The sequence below is a fragment of the Rattus norvegicus genome, chromosome 15 (genome assembly GCF_036323735.1).
Source record: "Rattus norvegicus strain BN/NHsdMcwi chromosome 15, GRCr8, whole genome shotgun sequence".
NCBI lineage: Eukaryota > Metazoa > Chordata > Mammalia > Rodentia > Muridae > Rattus > Rattus norvegicus.
The window spans coordinates 85,118,831-85,136,964 of NC_086033.1; the positions used below are offsets into that span (position 1 = coordinate 85,118,831).

At 43.0% G+C, this 18,134-nt stretch overlaps 1 protein-coding gene across 43 annotated transcripts in view; it reads left to right on the forward strand.

The window, feature by feature from the left end:
- Positions 1-18,134, forward strand: part of Lmo7 (LIM domain 7) — a 202,866-nt gene that overhangs the window by 137,142 nt on the left and 47,590 nt on the right. For 19 of the 43 annotated variants that reach the window (XR_010057841.1, XM_039093521.2, XM_039093520.2 and 16 more), the window contains 8 exons: positions 2,961-2,991; positions 4,285-4,398; positions 9,079-9,277; positions 12,808-13,060; positions 13,946-14,227; positions 14,799-14,999; positions 15,835-16,554; positions 17,468-17,497. Coding sequence is in view for 42 of the 43 variants with exons in the window: in XM_039093521.2 (XP_038949449.1) it covers positions 2,961-2,991; positions 4,285-4,398; positions 9,079-9,277; positions 12,808-13,060; positions 13,946-14,227; positions 14,799-14,999; positions 15,835-16,554; positions 17,468-17,497 (1,830 nt within the window). In the remaining variant the exon portion in view is untranslated. The remainder of the gene's footprint in view (positions 1-2,960; positions 2,992-4,284; positions 4,399-9,078; positions 9,278-12,807; positions 13,061-13,945; positions 14,228-14,798; positions 15,000-15,834; positions 16,555-17,467; positions 17,498-18,134) is intronic. The other 24 variants (XM_063274456.1, XM_063274460.1, XM_017599754.3 and 21 more) reach the window with 3 other exon arrangements.

Below are 18,134 nucleotides of genomic sequence, written 5' to 3' on the forward strand. Positions count from 1 at the left end.
TTGGCTACCACGAAGTCCAGTTCAGTTCTCAGCACCACAAAAACAAACGAGAACCAAAGCAGGCTGAAGGTGGCTGTAAGCATAAGAAATGTAAGAGGAAGTTAGGGAGTTTCGAGTTAGACTGGTTGCAACTTAGATGTCAGAGTCCAGCATAGAACGTCACCAGGAGGCTTCTGTGGGAGGAATGGACAGAAGAGGCATTCCCTCCCAGGGCCATAGTGTGAGAACTGGTCTTCTACATAGTTAGGGTTCCTATTTCATGTGTTTCCTCTTATCTGTTGAAGTCGGGGACATTGCGTGTCTTGCATTTGTCAGTATAAAACAGAAACCTTGAAAACGCGTGGTCCAAATAAATAGAGACCAATGGAGCCACATCCATTCCTAAAGTGCTCTCTCCATCCACATGGTGACGTACGGTGTCACCTCTGGGCACACTTGGTCTGGTGGGGCTACTCATCGAGGGTAGAATTTACTTTCAGCTTTGGTTTATGCAGGCCCTGCCTTGTTTCCTTGAGCTTCCTCTCTTTACTGGTTAATTTAAAAGGTCTTAGGGGTGTGGCCAGGAGCTGCCTGCTTCCTGACTTCATCCACTGGGGTGTGTGTGTGTCACAGTGAACTCTACTCCGGCAATCTTGGGCCGTGTGAATTCCTGGCATTATGGGTTTCAGTGGTAGGAAGCTAATTTGGCTGGCCCGTAGGTCTTTGTGTCCTGGAGCACGCTGTAAATGCTCTCATTTAGAAAGGAATGTAAAGTGAAAGGCCAGAATGCAAGGTCACTGCTGTTGGATCTGTCATGAAATAGCCTTGCCTTGCATTTCCAGCGGTGACTTATCTTTATAAAATGTCAGAGGCTGAAGGACTTGCAAACATTTATTTCAAGCTATTGAAAGGAGGTAGGGCTTCACGAGCGCTCTATGATTCCTGATGCTCAAGCATGCTTATGATAAAAGTGGGATCGCTTTGAGACCCATAGGTCTGTGAGACTACATATTCACGGTGCTTTTGCGCTTTAGATAATTTACTATTGAAGTGATATGGCAGTCACCACTAGAATTATGGGCCACGAGTTCACAACTGCTTCTAGTGATAGTCCCTCTTAACAATTTCCAAAACAGAATTCTATTCAGTGTTACAAGATGATTTTCTTGGTTGAAGAGGTATTACGATAACCTGAGCGGTGCTGCTGGGAGGTTTCTCCAGATTACTACTTTTGAAGTATAGCACACAAGCAGAAAAATCTATGATAACTCAAAGATCGAGCCCCAAGAGCTCAGGAGATGATAAAATGCTGGCCTTGAAATTCGGCGGCCTTGAGCTTGATCCCAGAACCATCTTAAGAAATGACCCATAAGCTGCTACATTTACAGATTGAGGATTTCCTTAGGAGGCAAACATAGGTAGCCAATTTCTGGGTCAAAATCCAAATTCTCAGCATCGGAGAATGTTCGCTGCACGACCTCTCCCATGCTCTATCCCAAGGGTACCAACCATTTTCCTTTTGCTTGTTTTAGTACTTTTATATTAACCTATCCATATTGCCTGTACTCTTCTTTTACCATTGGTTGTGAGACTGAACCATACCCTAGTTGCAGACTGTTCAATCCCATTGCCACCTAGCGTTCATATGTGTATGTATTCCATAAGGACACTAGGAAGTCGCCTGGGTATGACTTTTGCCAAACAGAGAAAAACAAAGAAAACAAGCAAAACTGCTCTGGAAATGGATTTGCTGGGCTGAGGACTATGGGCATATTTAATTTACCTAGATGCTAACAAGTAGGATCAGAATGAATGTACCAGATGTTTCCGCCAGCAATTCGAGGACTTACGGATTTTCCTGTTGATGCCTTTCTGGGTTGGAGCTGCATATTAGGTCCATTTTGTGTCGTGCTTGTTCTGTGAAAAGGAAGAGTTGTTGACGCTGGAAAGCTGAGTTCAGCCATTGTCTGTCTTCCCTCTCACCTTGTTCTTCTTCTTCTCCGTATTAATGAATGTGCGCTATGCACATGACCAGCTTGACGTATGGACACGTTCCACATACGTGTTGACAGCAAATGCATGTGTGTATTTTTTCTTCTACTACGTACAGTCATGCTGAAAAGCCATCCTAGAGTCCATCCAGCTCAGCCTTCTGCAGTGTAGCTCTCACTGATACCCTGTGTAGGCAATGATGCAAAATACTTCCGTACTCGAGGGAGGCCCCTCTGTTCTGCTACACATTATTAAGTCTCTTCAACACTGAGGTGGTACCTGTTTCCTTTTGACTTTCTTGTAGGCACCATGCTCTTTCACAGGCCAATAAAATTGTCCTACATGCCTGTAATAGAACTTTGACTGTTCAGGCCATAGGTCATGATAGTTTGAGACTGAGTATTACTTTAGTAGTCCTGGCTAGAGCTCACTTAACTCACTAGTGGCCATGAACTCACAGAGATCTGCCTGCCTCTGCCTTCCTGGTACTGGGGTTGAAGGCATCAGATCCCACACTTGATTCGTGGCCAATTTTTATAACTGCAATCTTCAGGGTCAGGATTTTTAGGCATTTTGCCGAGGGTTTTCTTGGGTAAAAAAGCTGTGAACAGTGGAGAACACTCAAGCTGTTTGTCTGGTCTTTTCCTTTCACTTGTCTGTGTCTGGTTTTCTTGTCGTATGCATGCTTTGGTTTTTGCTTAAAAACCTTCAGCATGGGTTTAAATGTTACTTAAAGAAAATTGAACAGCTCATCAGACAATCATGGATAAAACAAGAAAAAGAGCAAATGATTTCTTTTTATAGAAAACTCACTGTAATATTTAAGTCAGCGGCTATGGGAAGATCCCTGTGCTGTGTGCTCTAAGATTTCAGAACGTACAGGGGATTTTAACACCGATAGTACTTTATAATGAAAATAAATTTTAGTTATAGTTAATAATTTAAGGGCTGTGGATATTATTTAATCAATACATTCTTTTTCTTCACAGGCAAGAAGAGACTGACAGGAGACTGAAAAATGTAAGCTGCATTTAATGGGATGTTATAAATAGCTTTTCCTTTATATTCTATGAAGTCACAATAGATCTAAGAATACACGCTGTGTCATCTTATCTAATTAAATTTTACCTAGAAACCAACCAGTTAGAGTCTAAGAGCACATATTATAATGTATCTTTAGACTTTGTATAGACTGGACTTTGGCATAAAATGGAAGATTAAGTTTCAAGGGCTGGTTTTGTTATATTTCTAGTCTGGCAATAGCAAACTCAATTTAAGAGTTTTAGGGGAACAAGCAGGAGACCATCAAATTAGGCACAAAAAGGAGACACTGACTACTTAAGAACTCTAGGTAATTATTCAGTGTAGGCTGACATCATGTCCTTAATATTCTATAGTTATGAAAGAATATCTAAATATAACAGCTCTACTTAAGAATAATGTCATCAAGTAGTGAGAATTACTGACTTTAGGTGTGATATAGTTTTATTGGAAAAATAGTGACATAAAAAGTTTCGCTTACGGGCCAGGGAGGTGGCTTGTACAAGCCTGGTAGCCTGAGTTTGGATCCCTGGAATCAGTGTAAAAAGCTGGATACAGTGGTCTTAATGTGAGATGGGGGTCAGAGACAGAGCATTGCCCAGAAACTTGTGACTGGCCATGCCCAGCGGAGCAGCAAGCTACATGAGAGGCCCTGCCTAAAACAAAGCTACAAAATGGGAGTTGGCTTCTAGAAGTTATCCACACCTGTGGACCTGTGTGCATTCTTTCTGTCCCTCTGTCTCTCTCTCACACGCACACTTACCCCTTCCCACCCCCAAACCCTGGCCCCGAGTTTCACTTGTTGTTTATACTCATCTGTTTTTTGAGGCAGCTTCTCATGTAGACCCGTCTGTTCCCATAGTTTTCACGTACACATGTGCCCTTTGAACTTCTGGTCCCCTTGCCGCCATCTTTAAGTGATGGGGGTCCGGTATATACCACCAGAGCCAGTGTCCTGCAGTGCTGGGGACTAAACCCAGGGCTCCATGCATGCTAAGAATTCATTCTACCGAGCACCACTGCCAACCTTGTGTGCTGTTCTCACTACCATAGAGTATATGATGGCCTACTGGGTTCTGTGCCTTTTGATCTGAGAACCCATTTTGAAACAATGAACTGTATCAGGAATATATTTCAGATGACCACATTCTGCACCATATATCTAAGAGTCTGCTTCTCATCTGTGACGTATTGTGAACTGCAAGGTATCCACCGCAATCGATTGAACTGGTACCTGGTTACTAGCCCACTGACCCTGTTCTTTCCATTTAGGTTTTGATAACTTTATACTGGCTGGGAAGAAAAGCACAAAACAACCCCTACTATCATGGTCCCTATCTCAATTTGAAGGCTTTTGAGACTCTTTTAGGACAAGCTTTGACTAAGGTAAGGACACAGCCAACATCTGTATGAAATGACTACTGTCACTTTGTCACACTCTTCCCTTCTGTGTCCCCTCCTCCACAGCAAACATGGCAAGTTTGTCTGTCCTCACGAGACAGGGCTGTGTAGGCAGGGTAGTTCCTTGTTTTCTGTCTTTATGTGTTGCTTCCAAGGAGTGGGCTATCTATTCCAGACCAGTTCCGAGGTATAGAATTTTATGCCCTCAATTTTAGGAATTTGATAGCACGCACACATTCTTTTTTATACACTATATAACTTAACTGTTTCTATACTCATTATGAACTCAACCTGCAGTAAAACGGTATTTTTAGGGCTATTAACATTTATAGGAGTTACTCAATTTCTTTATATTAATTTGTTCTTGTGGTGGATAATCATCTCTAGTGACTACATTCCAATATCACTGTGGTGCTAGTGTTCCTTGAAGAGTAATACATGTTAAGTGAAACTTGACAAAGTTTTGCTTGTTTTAAGGCAGAGTCTCAAGTAATCTAGGCTATCCAAAACTTGGTTTGTTGCCAAGGATGACCTTGAATGACGCTTTTAAGAAATTATTTATTGTATGTATATGTGTACGCTGTAGCTGTCTTCAGACATACCAGAAGACACATCATATCCTAGATGGCTGTGAGCCACCATGAGGTTGCTGGGAATTGAATTTAGGACCTCTCGAAGTGCAGTCAGGGCTCATGACCACTGGGCCATCCCTCCAGCCCCCGACCTTGAACTCCTGATCTTCCTGCCTCTATCCCCCAACTGCTGGGATTGCAGGTTGACTACTGAGGACGTTATACATTTGTGTGTGCATGTGTATGTTCAGGGATACATGTGAGAGTGTGACTGGAGTTGTGGTTTGCCCGACGTCGGCGCTGGTAACTAAGCCAGAGCATCAAATACTCTGAACTTCTGAGCCCAGGATTTTGGTTTTTACATGCATCGCTGCTCCTTCACACTCCAACAGGAGTTAGAAACTCACAGACTGAGAAGGACCAAGTGCTGAGAGCAAACTATATTGATTTTTCTGTAAAAATCTCTATGTATAGGGCCCTAGTGCAAAAACTAATTTCTCTGTGGAACTATTCATCCAGGTTACTTTATAAGGATTGAGAGAAAATAGGTGCTCGAAATGATCAAATACCTTCTACACAGTGCTTTGCTTTGTGAGATTTCTCTGATGAGATTAAAGAAGAAAGATATTTAGTATTTGTTCCCGGCACATTGTGAGGATGGCATAAACGATAGTTATGATGGGAACAGAGGAATATTTGGTCATGATAAAAATGATTGCCTTCTGCTCTCTTTCCATGATTTTCACAACACGCTTCCTGCGTTTAGCCACCCTAGGACATTACAAAAAGATGGGATTATAAGGTTTTGTGGTTGTTAGTTTTTGTTCTTATGTTGTAAGAAATCGGTCTGGGGAGATAGCTCGGTTGGTTAAATGCTTGCTATGTAAGGGTGAGAATGAGTCTGATCCCTCAAATTCATGCAGTGTGGAGTGTGGTAATGTGCACACGTGATCTGAGTACTGGGGAGCTAAGATAGTGAGATTCCTGGGCCCTGGGTAGCCAGGATAGCCTGCTGAGCAGACTAACCAAGTATCCTGCTTTTGGTCTCAAGAACCATAAAACAACCAAACAATCGCAAGGTGGATGTCTCTTTAAAAAAACAAAAAACAAAAAACAAACAGCAGTGGAGATTGGCCTCTGGCCTCTGCACACAGATCCCTGCATGCGCTTGAACACTCAAACATGTGTGCATACACCTCTGTGCAGTGCATGTGTACACTCAGTGTTCGAGCATGTAACACTCAGAAGAGAGTTAGTAGTTCTGCCCTCACACTTTTTGCCCAAGTTAACTGAGTTAGTAGTTGAGTTACTGCCACGTATACGTATAGTGCTAGGTGTTGGAGAATGACTCATCTACCAGAGAGTGTAATTGTCTGAGACTTGAGAGCAGATCAGTCCTTGCTGTGGAAGAGGGTGAGGCTTTGGTGGGGTAATTGTAAGGAGTTTTAGGTACAAGGGAAACCTGCCTTCACAGTTGTTTGACCTATGGAGCTATGCAGTTAGGAGCTACGAGGGACACAGATTTGTGGACTCGTGTTCTTTATAGCCTCCCTAACCTTTTATGGCACTGACTCAGGATGAGTAATTTCAGGGCAGTTTGTTCTAGGAATGCCTCTTTAAAGGACATTCATGCCCACCGATGTCAGAGTCAGTGTGGTCAGAAGACATTCTTTTGTAGATAAGACTGTGGTTGTGGTCCTAATATTCCATTACCTGGTCGGAATAGACATGAGAAGTACACAAGTCTATCATTAGTTTTGTATCAGTTCCTCTAATACGTAAGACATTCTGTCGACTGTATTTTCCCAGTTCCCTGGCAATGCCAATGCCAACCGGAAACAACAATAAAACCATACTCACTGGAAGCTCGTATTTGAGTCAGATCGTGATTTGCAGGTGACTCACTTTGGGGGACTTGGCAGGGTGAAGTCCTCAGGCAGTAGGGCCAGACCGGGGTTATTTATAACGGGTCACATAGTTGCTAGTCAGGTACACTAACATTTATAAGGTCAGAAGTCATATTGTGTTAACACTGAGGTTTCAAAAGGGATGGAAGTTTGTGTTTGGAAAGCCTGATGCATCTGAAAACTGACTTTAAAATGTCAGTCTCATATTTTGGGACATTAGCCTGTTAGTACTGTTGGTACTGAGCAGGGGACAGGGAGAGCCTGGCCTTGTTCACGCCAGGATGTCAAGGTTAATGGCAGTTTGAAATCTCTTTACTGGCCGGCCATTCTTGGCATTTCAAACGCTTGTCAGACAATTGACTCACGAATTGAAGGAACTGATTTAGGCAGAAGTCTGCTCAAGACAGCTGCTAGTTATTTGTTCTGAGCACTTGCCAGCTTTTCTTCACATGTTGCGAGTAGCACGATACACGTTAAGACAATGATAACACTTGCAAACCTCCTCTCGTTCTTATCTAACATGGCGTCTGCTCATCTACCCGTTTCTACTTAGCCGTCTGAAGAGGAATCCAGGTAACACACTTTAGTCTTACATTCTCGGGTACGTCTCTCAAAAGTAAAGTTGTTTTTCTGTGTAGCTTTCATATATACTTTAAAAAGCTCATCAATATTCATGATCATTTCAAAACTGAATCTTTTCCCTCATGGTCTCTCAACTATTTCAAAGTTAGATTGTGATTTAATTAATGTTTGTGTAGTGGTGATAAGTTAAACCACTTTGTGTTCCCAGCTGGTCACTCTCCCAGCTACCTGCCAGAGCCCTCTGGATTCTTGAATGAAAGACAGACAGACAGACAGACAGGCAGGCAGGCAGGCATGCATGCATGCAGGAACACACACACACACACACACACACACACACACACACACACACAGTTTATTTTAATATGTCTCAGGTAGCTCAAAGGCCGGGGAGTTCTTATCCTTCCCGATGCTGGCAAACATTCCCCTCCAGTACTCCTGAGCTATGTATTTTAAAATCTATATTTCATCTCTCCTACCCCAACACAATTTCCCGTGTGGCCACTTTCTCTATTCTTACATGTTGGCGGGTGTTTAGGCCTGGTCTTCTTCCCCTTCAGGGCGATCTCCTCCTTCCTCTCTTCTGATTCCTAGAACATGCAAACCCAAAGGTGCTGCCTTTGTCCACCTGCCCAGTCTTCCTGTCTAGCCATTGACCATCGATTCTTTATGGATCATGGCTCAAGAACCAATTGGCGACAAGGACCTTCAGCGTTTATACATGCAGATTTCCGCTTTTGGGGGCCGGATTAATTCAAAGCATTAGAACCCATCTCCAACTCTTTTGCGTGTTCATCTTATAATTCTTATAAGGCCACCTGAGAATAGCCTTGTTGACTTTTATTGTGCCCTAATTTTTAAAGGGCCAGTTAGGCTTTGACATTAAGTTTCAGAGGCATGTTAATTTCGAAGGCCTATTTTGGGAAAGTTCTACATAAGTTATAAACCGAAAGGTAATATCTTTTGCCATATTTCTATGTATCTCGTATACACATCAGAGCCAAACTACTACTTTACTTCAGTCCAAGGACATTTCCGTCTTATTCGCCGTCAAGCATGTCCTGGTCGCCAGCATCTTGCATCTAGGCCGTATAATTATTGAAAACAAATGAATTCTGTAATGTGCATTATCTTTAAAATAGGGTTTTTTTTTTTTTTTTTTTTTTTTTTTTTTTTTTTTTTTTTTTTTTTTTTTGAGACTTGATGTGATTTCAAAATGTCATTCTGGTCTTATGTTTAACATCAACCACCCCAGCTATTTCTTGGGGAGGGAACTTTTTTTCTTTGATCTCTCTCTCTCTCTCTCTCTCTCTCTCTCTCACTGACCAGCATTTCATGGCTACTATAGTTTTGATTTTTTATTAGTATTTTCATCTTACGTTTTGAGTACAACTTTTGTTAATAATTTCAGGTATTTTCTTATGTGGAATTTTGAATACCTCCCCCATTGTCCGGTTTATGGAGAAGGAAAGATGTACTTTTAATGGGTTTTGTTTTCTTCTTCTTTTGTTGAAAAGGAAAAACCCTGTCAGGAATTAATCAGAGCTTTTGCATCTTGGCAATTTCATGGTCACTCTCTGAGACTTATACCACGTTTCTTTCAGGCACTTGAAGATTCTAGCTGCCTGAAGAGAAGTGGCCGGGACAGTGGCTACGGGGATATCTGGTGTCCGGACAGAGGAGACTTTCCTGCCCCTCCCGGGAGCCACAGGAGGGAAGATTCCTTTGAAAGCTTGGACTCCTTGGGGTCTAGATCACTGACCAGCTGCTCCTCAGACCTCACTCTCAGAGGCGGGAGGGAAGGTGAGTGGGTGCTGTGTCTTGGGCTGTATTTTATTTCTTTGTATATGGAGAGAAAACGGAGGAGGGGAGTCAGTCGAAAATGAAGATTTTTCACCGGAATGTGGATTTTTCCTAAAGCCGTGCTCGTAGGTATTTTGCTGTTGCTGTTTTCTTCTGTATTTGGACAGGACGACTGAGGGGCTGGTTCCCTGACTCAGTGGGACTGGATTTTGTCAGTGAGACTCTCTTGAGATATAGAGACTTAGCGACAAGCACTTAGTAAGACCTGCTATCACAAACATCTAAACACAAAGTGCGTCAAGACTCTGTAAGACGTGTTTCCTTTCCTGTCTTAATTTTACCAGAACTACTTAAGAAATCCTAAAGAGGAGAAGTATTTCAGTGGTTTTCTCTAAGCTTTGATTGACTGGGTAGCAGGGAGGTGGGAAGCATCTTACAGCTGTGCTCCATGCCAATCCACAACAGAGGGTGAGAGGAGGAGTTACTCCAAGTCCTGCCTTGGGAAGGAAATGTCCCTTAAGCTTGAAAGCTTAGGGGTCAAACCCTTCTCTGAAATGCATGCCTTCAGGGCTGGGAAGATGGCTCAGTGGTTAGAGCTGCATGCTACTACTGCTACTACTACTACTGCTACTACTACTACTACTACTAACTACTACTGCTGCTACTACTACTACTACTAACTACTACTGCTGCTACTACTACTACTACTGCTACTACTACTAATAACTACTACTGCTACTACTACTACTACTAACTGCTACTACTACTACTACTAACTACTACTACTACTAACTACTACTACTACTACTAACTACTACTACTACTAACTACTACTACTACTACTACTACTAACTACTACTACTACTACTACTACTACTAACTACTACTACTACTACTACTACTACTACTACTACTACTACTACTACTACGCCCGAGTTCCATCTCTGGAACCCACGGAGTGGAAGGAGGGAGAAAAAAGCAATCAGTTCCTGAGAGCTCTCCTCTTCCTTCTACATATGTGTTGTGTCAGGAACAAGCACACATATATTCACACAAGATCAGTAATGATCAGTAGATTTTTGTAAAAGAAGAAATGCACGCCCCACCCCACTCCCTTTCACATTGGCTTAGCAGGCAAAGAGCTGTAAAGGAATCTGTGGCTTATTCCTGCGGCTCTTAGGTAGTATTAATAGTCTCTGACTAAATATCTAGGTAGTCTGAGTCCAGGGTGTCTAAGTGGAAACCAAAGATAACAGTTCTTCAAATACTGAGGTCAGTGGTAGAGCCCACGGCCAACATCCGTGAGATTCTGGTTTAAATGCCAGCACTTCCAAGACCAAGCCTTTCCCTTTAAAGGCGTCCTGAGCTTTGAGCACCCTCATTATCAACTGATTGTGAAGTTTCGCTCCATCTTTGAAGCTTTTCAGTTTGTTTGTTATGGACATAAATATTTGACCCAAGACCCTTATTATGCGAAATCTCAAACACCACAGATAAACATGCTTGCTTTCCAAAGGTGAGTGAAGCATAGCAAACCTAAGTTCTTTTAGAGCAGAGAGAGTAGAGAAATGGGAATGGTTTAGTGTTAACCTTGGTGACTGTCACTGTCCTTCCTGAGAGGTGTGACTCTTTCGGAGTTCAGAGGAAGATGATCACACCTGTAAGGTTTATAATTCATCGGAGTAATCACAGTTGTAAACGAAGACTGAAAAAATGTCGACCTACTGTGTTCCTTTGTCCCGACCGAGGAACCTATGGGATGCTTTGTTGGAATTTATGTCTACTTGTCAAAGTATCACAGGGTGAAAGGTTGTGGGTTTGCGGCAAGATTGGATTTCTTATCAAAACGTACAGACATTGTGGTGTAAGGTCTGAGCCTCCTTTACATGTGGCCTGCAGAGGGTCCCATGGTCACAGTGCACGGGCACCGTGTTTAAGGGCTGTACAGGCGGGCATGTGTAAATAGGGTAGGAGGAGGGAGCTGGAGGAGCATGAAGCGTTTCTGTGATTACCGTATTAAAATTCTGCTGCCCACACAATTATAGTGGGTGGTAACCACAATTAGGATAATATTTTTAGGATTAGAAAATTGTGCATTTAATGAGTTTTATACGAAAACATATCAGGAGTGGTATTTGTATGTAGGCTAAAAGAAATAATATTTTTAAGTTTAAAACTTCAAAAAGCAAATGGTCTGTGATTTCCAAATTTTGTGAGTAGGGTTTAAGTAAGGAAGGCATGTTTTTTATTTTGCTTTTTTTTTTTTTTTTTTTTTTAAGAAAGTGGTAAACAAACTCACACAAAGCTGGGGTGGGGGCTGGGAGGGGGGATGAGCTTAATGACTCTGGCTGTTCTGGCTGAGGCCACCTTATCTTTCCGCCCCTCACTGGTTCTTGGGACATAGCGGTGACAGACCACTTCCTTTGAACCATGCCGGCATTGTTTGCTGCCTGGCAGGTGAGAAAAGCAAACTGCTTTAGGTCAAGTTAACCTGGCAGGTGTGCTGAGGGCCAGTAGCTGTGAGGGGAGATAGTCTGCAGCCGGGGAGCAAGCTTGCAACACTCAGCAGCTCCCTGTGTTGTGCCAATGCACTGGAGGCAGAGAACAAAGGACAGGAAGGAGGTTACCCCAGTTGACTTGTGTGGTCTCTCTATTCTTACTGCGTTTTAAAAAGAGCTGTTTTCCCTTCTTCCTCCAGTTAGAGAATATATTATTATTTGTTTCTCAATGACCTTGGGAATCATAAATCTTTCCTTGGGATCATAAATATTTTTCTTCTTTTTTTCCTCCTTCTTTCCCTCCTCTTCCCCTTCCTCCTTTTCCTTTCCTTCCTGCTAGCCCTCCTCCCTTCTCCCCTCCCTCCCTCCCTCCTTCCCTCCCTCCCCCCTTCCTCCCTCCCCCAACTCCCCTTCTGTTAAACCTGCTTTTAAGTACATTCTTGGTTTCCATTACACCTTCTGTGCTTATCGGGGAAGCTTTAGTTCTGAACTCTCGTGCAGGCATAAGATACAATTCGTTAGGACTTCAACTGTCATCTAGCCTGTCTTCTCTGGTGTAGGATCCACGTCCCTATGAGTAGCCTTCTAGGAGTCTGCCTATCACCACTGAGTCTTGCTCAGTTCTCCTTTGGCTTCTATGCTTTCCTGTCACTTCCTGGAAATCGGATGGCTTCTTGACCTTTGTTATATCACTTAGCTTCTGGAGACTGGTGCTCTCTCATTAGATTTTATCAGGTGATGTACCTCGGCAAATGTATGAAGCATTGTGGTGGCAAAGAAGGTTGGAAAGAGAAGGGACTGTCCAGGGGTTTGGGGACTTACTAATGCCCGTCATGACTGCAGAAGAATGCACTATGTGTGCCTGCAGTAGGAAGGCAGTCCCTCCTGGTGGGTCTTATCACAACTTCTTGACAAGGTTCTAAAAATATTCAAGCCTTTCAGCAGCTGACCCGGTTTCCGAGGGAGAAGAGAATACACTGGGGGGAAAGGGGTGAGTCCTGGAAGGTAAAGCTGAGTTCTTGTGCTTCATAGGTTGCGAAAGTGACAACGATTGGGAATTCACCTTCAAAATGCAGGATTATAACAAAGATGACATGTCCTACCGACGGATTTCGGCCATTGAACCGAAGTCAGCTCTACCATTCAATCGCTTCTTGCCTAACAAAAGCAAGCAGCCATCCTATGTGCCAGCGCCTTTGAGGAAGAAGAGGCCAGACAAAAATGAGGATAATAGAAGAAGCTGGGCTAGCCCTGTCTACACAGAAACAGAGGGAACATTTTCAAGGTAGTGTCATGGGATGTGGTTGTCGAATGCTTTCTGAATTTGTGTAACTGTTTAATGAGGTTTAACGGGGTTAAGGGAATGGCTATTAAAGTGTAGTTACCACATACCACTAACGGGCATTTCTTTTCTTACCTCTGTTTTCAGTCATGTGTTGAAGACAGTTATTGTGTTTCAGGACGCCAGCATTTGATGACCTGGGCTACTCTTAGATGCATGCCCTCAGTTTATTGGTTTATTTCAGCTCACTGGATCACGGATGTGGTCCATCGTGAGCTCTACCATGTTCCTTCCATTGTTTTTCTTTCTTGTTGATAGTAGTGGACACGAAAAGGAACTCTTACTGCCCCCTCAACTTACCAGGGAAAAGGATGGTTTTTCAAATCCAGCGTTCCGTATGGAGCCTCGTGGTTCTGAAAGGGGTTCCGACACTGATGGTGGGTGAAGGTTGCCTGATGTGTTTTCAGATGACTTAGCCAACCATCGATTCCATGTGCAAAAGAGACCCTGAGGGTTTCCTCTCACAACACACCTCTTGAAGTGTTTTCTCCTGATATGTTAGCCTCTGGCCTACATAGACTAACAAGGTCAGAAATATATTTATCCAGGGGTATCTATCATGTTGCTGATTAAATTAAAAAAAGCCACACCTAATCAACTTGGAATTTGCCTTTTACCTGAAGCCCTGTGCATCTAGCTTTTCTCTAGCTAAAGTGAGGTGATGCTGTAATGTCTGACTTTGGTCCTAGGAGCTGTGGTGTTGAGACACGGAGTTAATGCTCTTCACTCACAGGGGTGCAAGCAACGTAAGGTAGAATGCATGCCTTTCGGGTTCTTCGCCACAAACTGCTCACACGGTATCTTAACCTGGTTGGATATTTTGAACAGTACCCAGAGGAGAGCTTGGGGTCCCAAGATGGAGAACTGGCACACAGTTCAAGAAACTTCCACCTCCTCTTGGTGTTTAGAAGAGGAAGAAGAAAAAGTCACACGCTTGCCCAATGTTGTGAAGGACGATCTCTATGTGCGGAAGCTTAGCCCAGTCATGCCCAGCCCAGGGAGTTCTTTCGATCAATTCCTTCCCAAAGGCTGGACCCCTGAAGATATGAACTGGAAAAAAATAAAAAGAGAGACTTATAAGCCATGGTATAAGGAATTTCAGGGACTCAGGTTTGTCCTTTGGCATGCTCCTGGTGTGCAGTGTTTGTCCCCTACCCCAGTCTGGTGGCGTCTGTCTTGTTTTTTGAGTTAGGGAGCAAGAAAGGTTTATTTGCTCTTTAACATCTGTAGAACTTTGATAACGAAAGGAAAATGTTTAAATTTAATCCTTAGACTGTACATGGGGGCATATGCCTAGAATCTTAGCACTCTGGAGGCTGAAACAGGAGGATTAAAAGTTTGAAAAAAGCGTACGCTTCAAAATGAGGCTCTGTCTCTTAAAAACAAAACAAAACAAAACAACCTTTTTGACCTACTTGTGAGCTCCCTTCCACCCCTTTGGGATGCTATTATTATTATTATTATTATTATTATTATTATTATTATTATTAAACTGCCTGTGGCCTGTGTTTCTATTATTAAAACACAACAAGAACAGCAGCCCAATAAGATACTTCAGATTCTAGACTTTAAAAGGCCCCCTTTTCTATCTAATCTCAGCACTGATTTCAAAGCTTACATTCTTCTACATTTCTTTCTCTGCTCCCCTTTCCCCGCTTCTCCTTGTCAAACCTCCTGGCAGAAGGAATTCTGACTCTGAGGATGAGGATGGAGGCTCTTTCAGAAGCTCCACCATTTTTAGTAGACTAGAAAAGGCAGAACATAGGTTAGCCAGCAACGACCAAAGACCTTCACTCTTGCTGGCGCTAGCTACCAAACATGCTATGAGGTCACGGGACAGCCATGCAGCCAGGAGGACCAGCAGTGCTTTGGAGGAATCCAGGTGCACCTGTCTGCATGAGCTACCTGCTTGTGGCTGGCTACAGACACCTTCTCTGACCGCTTCTGCTGCTCCTTTAACCTGGGCCTGAATACCGAGTCATGGGGGAGCTTACAGGGTAAAGGCACAACGCGTAACATAACGCCTTCCGCATGAGAGCGCCGCCGGCAGTATCTACAGAAATCAACCTGCTATTAATACAACCAGGTGCATAATGGTTAATATGCAAGAATTCTTTTTAAAAAACATTCCCATAATGCTTTTAAAAATAATCTAAATTTGCTGTTGTGCTGTGTATAGAGATGTGGAGGAAGGGAATATTTTTAGGTAGACATGGTGAAGGGCAAGTCTGGAGAATACAAACCAAAATCCACCTTGAGGTCTTTTATAATAAGACTATAGACCACTTTGTTATTTCCATTTACCATGAATTGCACCATGGCATACAGTATATTATGGCCAACTCTTGGCACACTTGAGGATCACACATCTCCTAGGGAGGATATGAGGCCATTGTGGATAATGGACTCAGGCAGTTGGTACAAGGAGCGGTGCCCAGGCCTATGCCCCTATGCCAGGGAGGTACAATTGATCTGAGTTGTAGGTCAATCACTTGACCTTGATAGTATCCACTTTTCCTGGGAAGTATAGCCTGGTGTTTCTATAGATGACACCCAGGAAAGTCAGAGAATAGCTGTGAGTATTTGTCTTGTTTGTAATACTCCCTTCCATCGCTCCTAAAATGATTTCCTCCTGATAAATGCTGGTCTGCTTCCTAATTACCTTTCTTCTCATACTTACTGCGATTCTCCCTCCCTTTTTCTTTTCTGTGCACCAGTCAGTTTTTATTGCTTCAGGCCCTCCAAACCTACTCTGATGATATCTTGTCTTCGGAGACAAATGTCAAACTCGATCCTACCTCTGGCCCGAGGCTCATAACTCGCAGGAAGAACTTTTCTCCCACCCCAGGCTACCGAGCCCACGACCTCGAGCCGCAATCCCTAGATCCTGACTTAGAAAATGACGATTTCTTTGTCAGAAAAACGAGGGCTTTCCATGCCAATCCGTGTGTTCTTCGAGCCTTCGAAGACTTTAGGCGGTTCTCCGAGCCGGACGATGCTGTCGAACGCGATATAATTTTGCAGTGTCGGGAAGGTGAACTCGTACTTCCGGATTTAGAAAAGGATGACATGATTGTTCGCAGGATCCCAGCTCAGAAGAAAGAAGTGCCCCTTTCTGGGGCGCCAGATAGATACCAGCCAGTCCCCTTCCCTGAACCGTGGACTCTACCTCCAGAAATCCAAGCGAAATTTCTCTCGGTGCTTGAAAGGACATGCCCTCCCAAAGACAAACCAAGTAGCTGTAGGGTGTTAGTACCTTCCCATCGACTGAAGAAAGACGACATGTTGACTCGCAAGATCCAGTCTTGGAAGCTGGGGACTGCTGTGCCACCCATCAGCTTCAGGCCTGGCCCCTGCAGCGAGGCCGACCTACGGAAGTGGGAGGCCATCCGGGAGGCCAGCAGACTTAGGCACAGGAAGCGGCTGATGGTTGAGAGGTCAGAGTGTGTTTCTGCAAGGATTTGGCTTGTGATGGATGCTCTTGTGTAACTTTCCATATTGAAAAAAAAAAGCCGCATCCGTTTTCAGCTCTGCATGTTGTGTGCCGTTTTGAAGCATCCTGTTTTTAAAAAAAAATTGGCTTTGAGAAACTCCTAGTCAGTTCAAGGAAGAAGTGCGATCTCATATTTACACGTCTTAGGACGATTTGAGAAGGTATATGCAAAGCCTGCCTCTGGCTCGAAAGCGTCCATTAGTGCATTCCAAATGTGAAATTGGATTAAAAATATTTTCTAATTGTGTCTATAGGTTTTTAGTATCGTGGCTAGCCCTTTTGTGGTAGTCTAGCCATGGTTTGGTTTTACGTGTTTATCATATTTTGCAGTGTCTTTTTATTGAGCTAAATATTTTGTTAAAAATTTGTCATTGCAGATTTCATTTAACTTGATTTTCGTTGTCTGTCTAGGTTTTGTGAACTGTCAGTTTGTAGCATTTTTATTTGTAAAGTTCAGTGCCAATTCCATTAAAATGCATGAGTCTGTCAGTTTTTTTATGTTGTGGCCATTTTGGTAAAAATCGAGCCATGCAACTTCCTGGTTCAGTTTTACTATAGGTTGGAAATGGGCAAATTTGACCAGGCTGAATACAGTGAACAGCCCTAAAACTTAGTTATTGGCAAGCAGAGGCCTTTTCTTATGAACTTGTTGGCTTGTTTTCTTATGAAGATGTTGATATTATTTGACCTCCGTCCATTGACATAGGGGACTAAAAGTTGACCTTTAAGAAGTGGCTAAGGGCAGCCTGTTCAGCTTTGCCCATTTCCAGTTAGACTCAAGTTAAAGTTGAATGCTTAGAAGCTCACCCCACTGGAGAGAACGACCCTTTTTAATGTTTGGCTTTTTGGTTTCTTAGACTCTTTCAAAAGATTTATGGTGAGAACGGGTAAGTTTATGGTTTCCGTTAAAAACAATTCCTCGTATCTGTTTGTCTCCTCTGTAACTCACGCACCTCTCTCCCGGCATGTTACTAAATGGATGTTGTGTGCAGTGCATGGGACTTTTATTAACTTTTCATTAACATTGCAACCTCATAGCAATATTTTGGTATTTAAATGTCCAATGCATGAACTGTTGTACAAAGCGATAGCATTTTTTTTTTTTTTTTGCTGTATTAAAATTTAACTCCATCTCCCCCCTTTTTTTTTCGTTTAATGACTGAAGGTAACAAAGGCATCGGGCGGGCTAAGACTATGTTCGTTTTGGGTATTTAATTCCTACAATACAGGAAGCTTCTGGTTTCTAGTAGTTGAGGAAATTACGTCTTAGAAAGTCTATGGTAGGAAAAGATGCTACTGCTTGACGTGAGAAGTCACGGAGCTGGCACATTCACGTACTTCGCTCGTGAGGAGCTCTATTAGCGGGGATGGTTAATAGTTTTAGGAAATATTTTTAAGATTCTTGATTACGGTGGAAATTTAATTGTGCCGTGACCGCCATGAAGAGCAGACTAGACTTTCAAAATGTGAGGAATCATCCTGGTAGTTCCCAATATTGTTACAGGAAGTATGTTTACATTACGT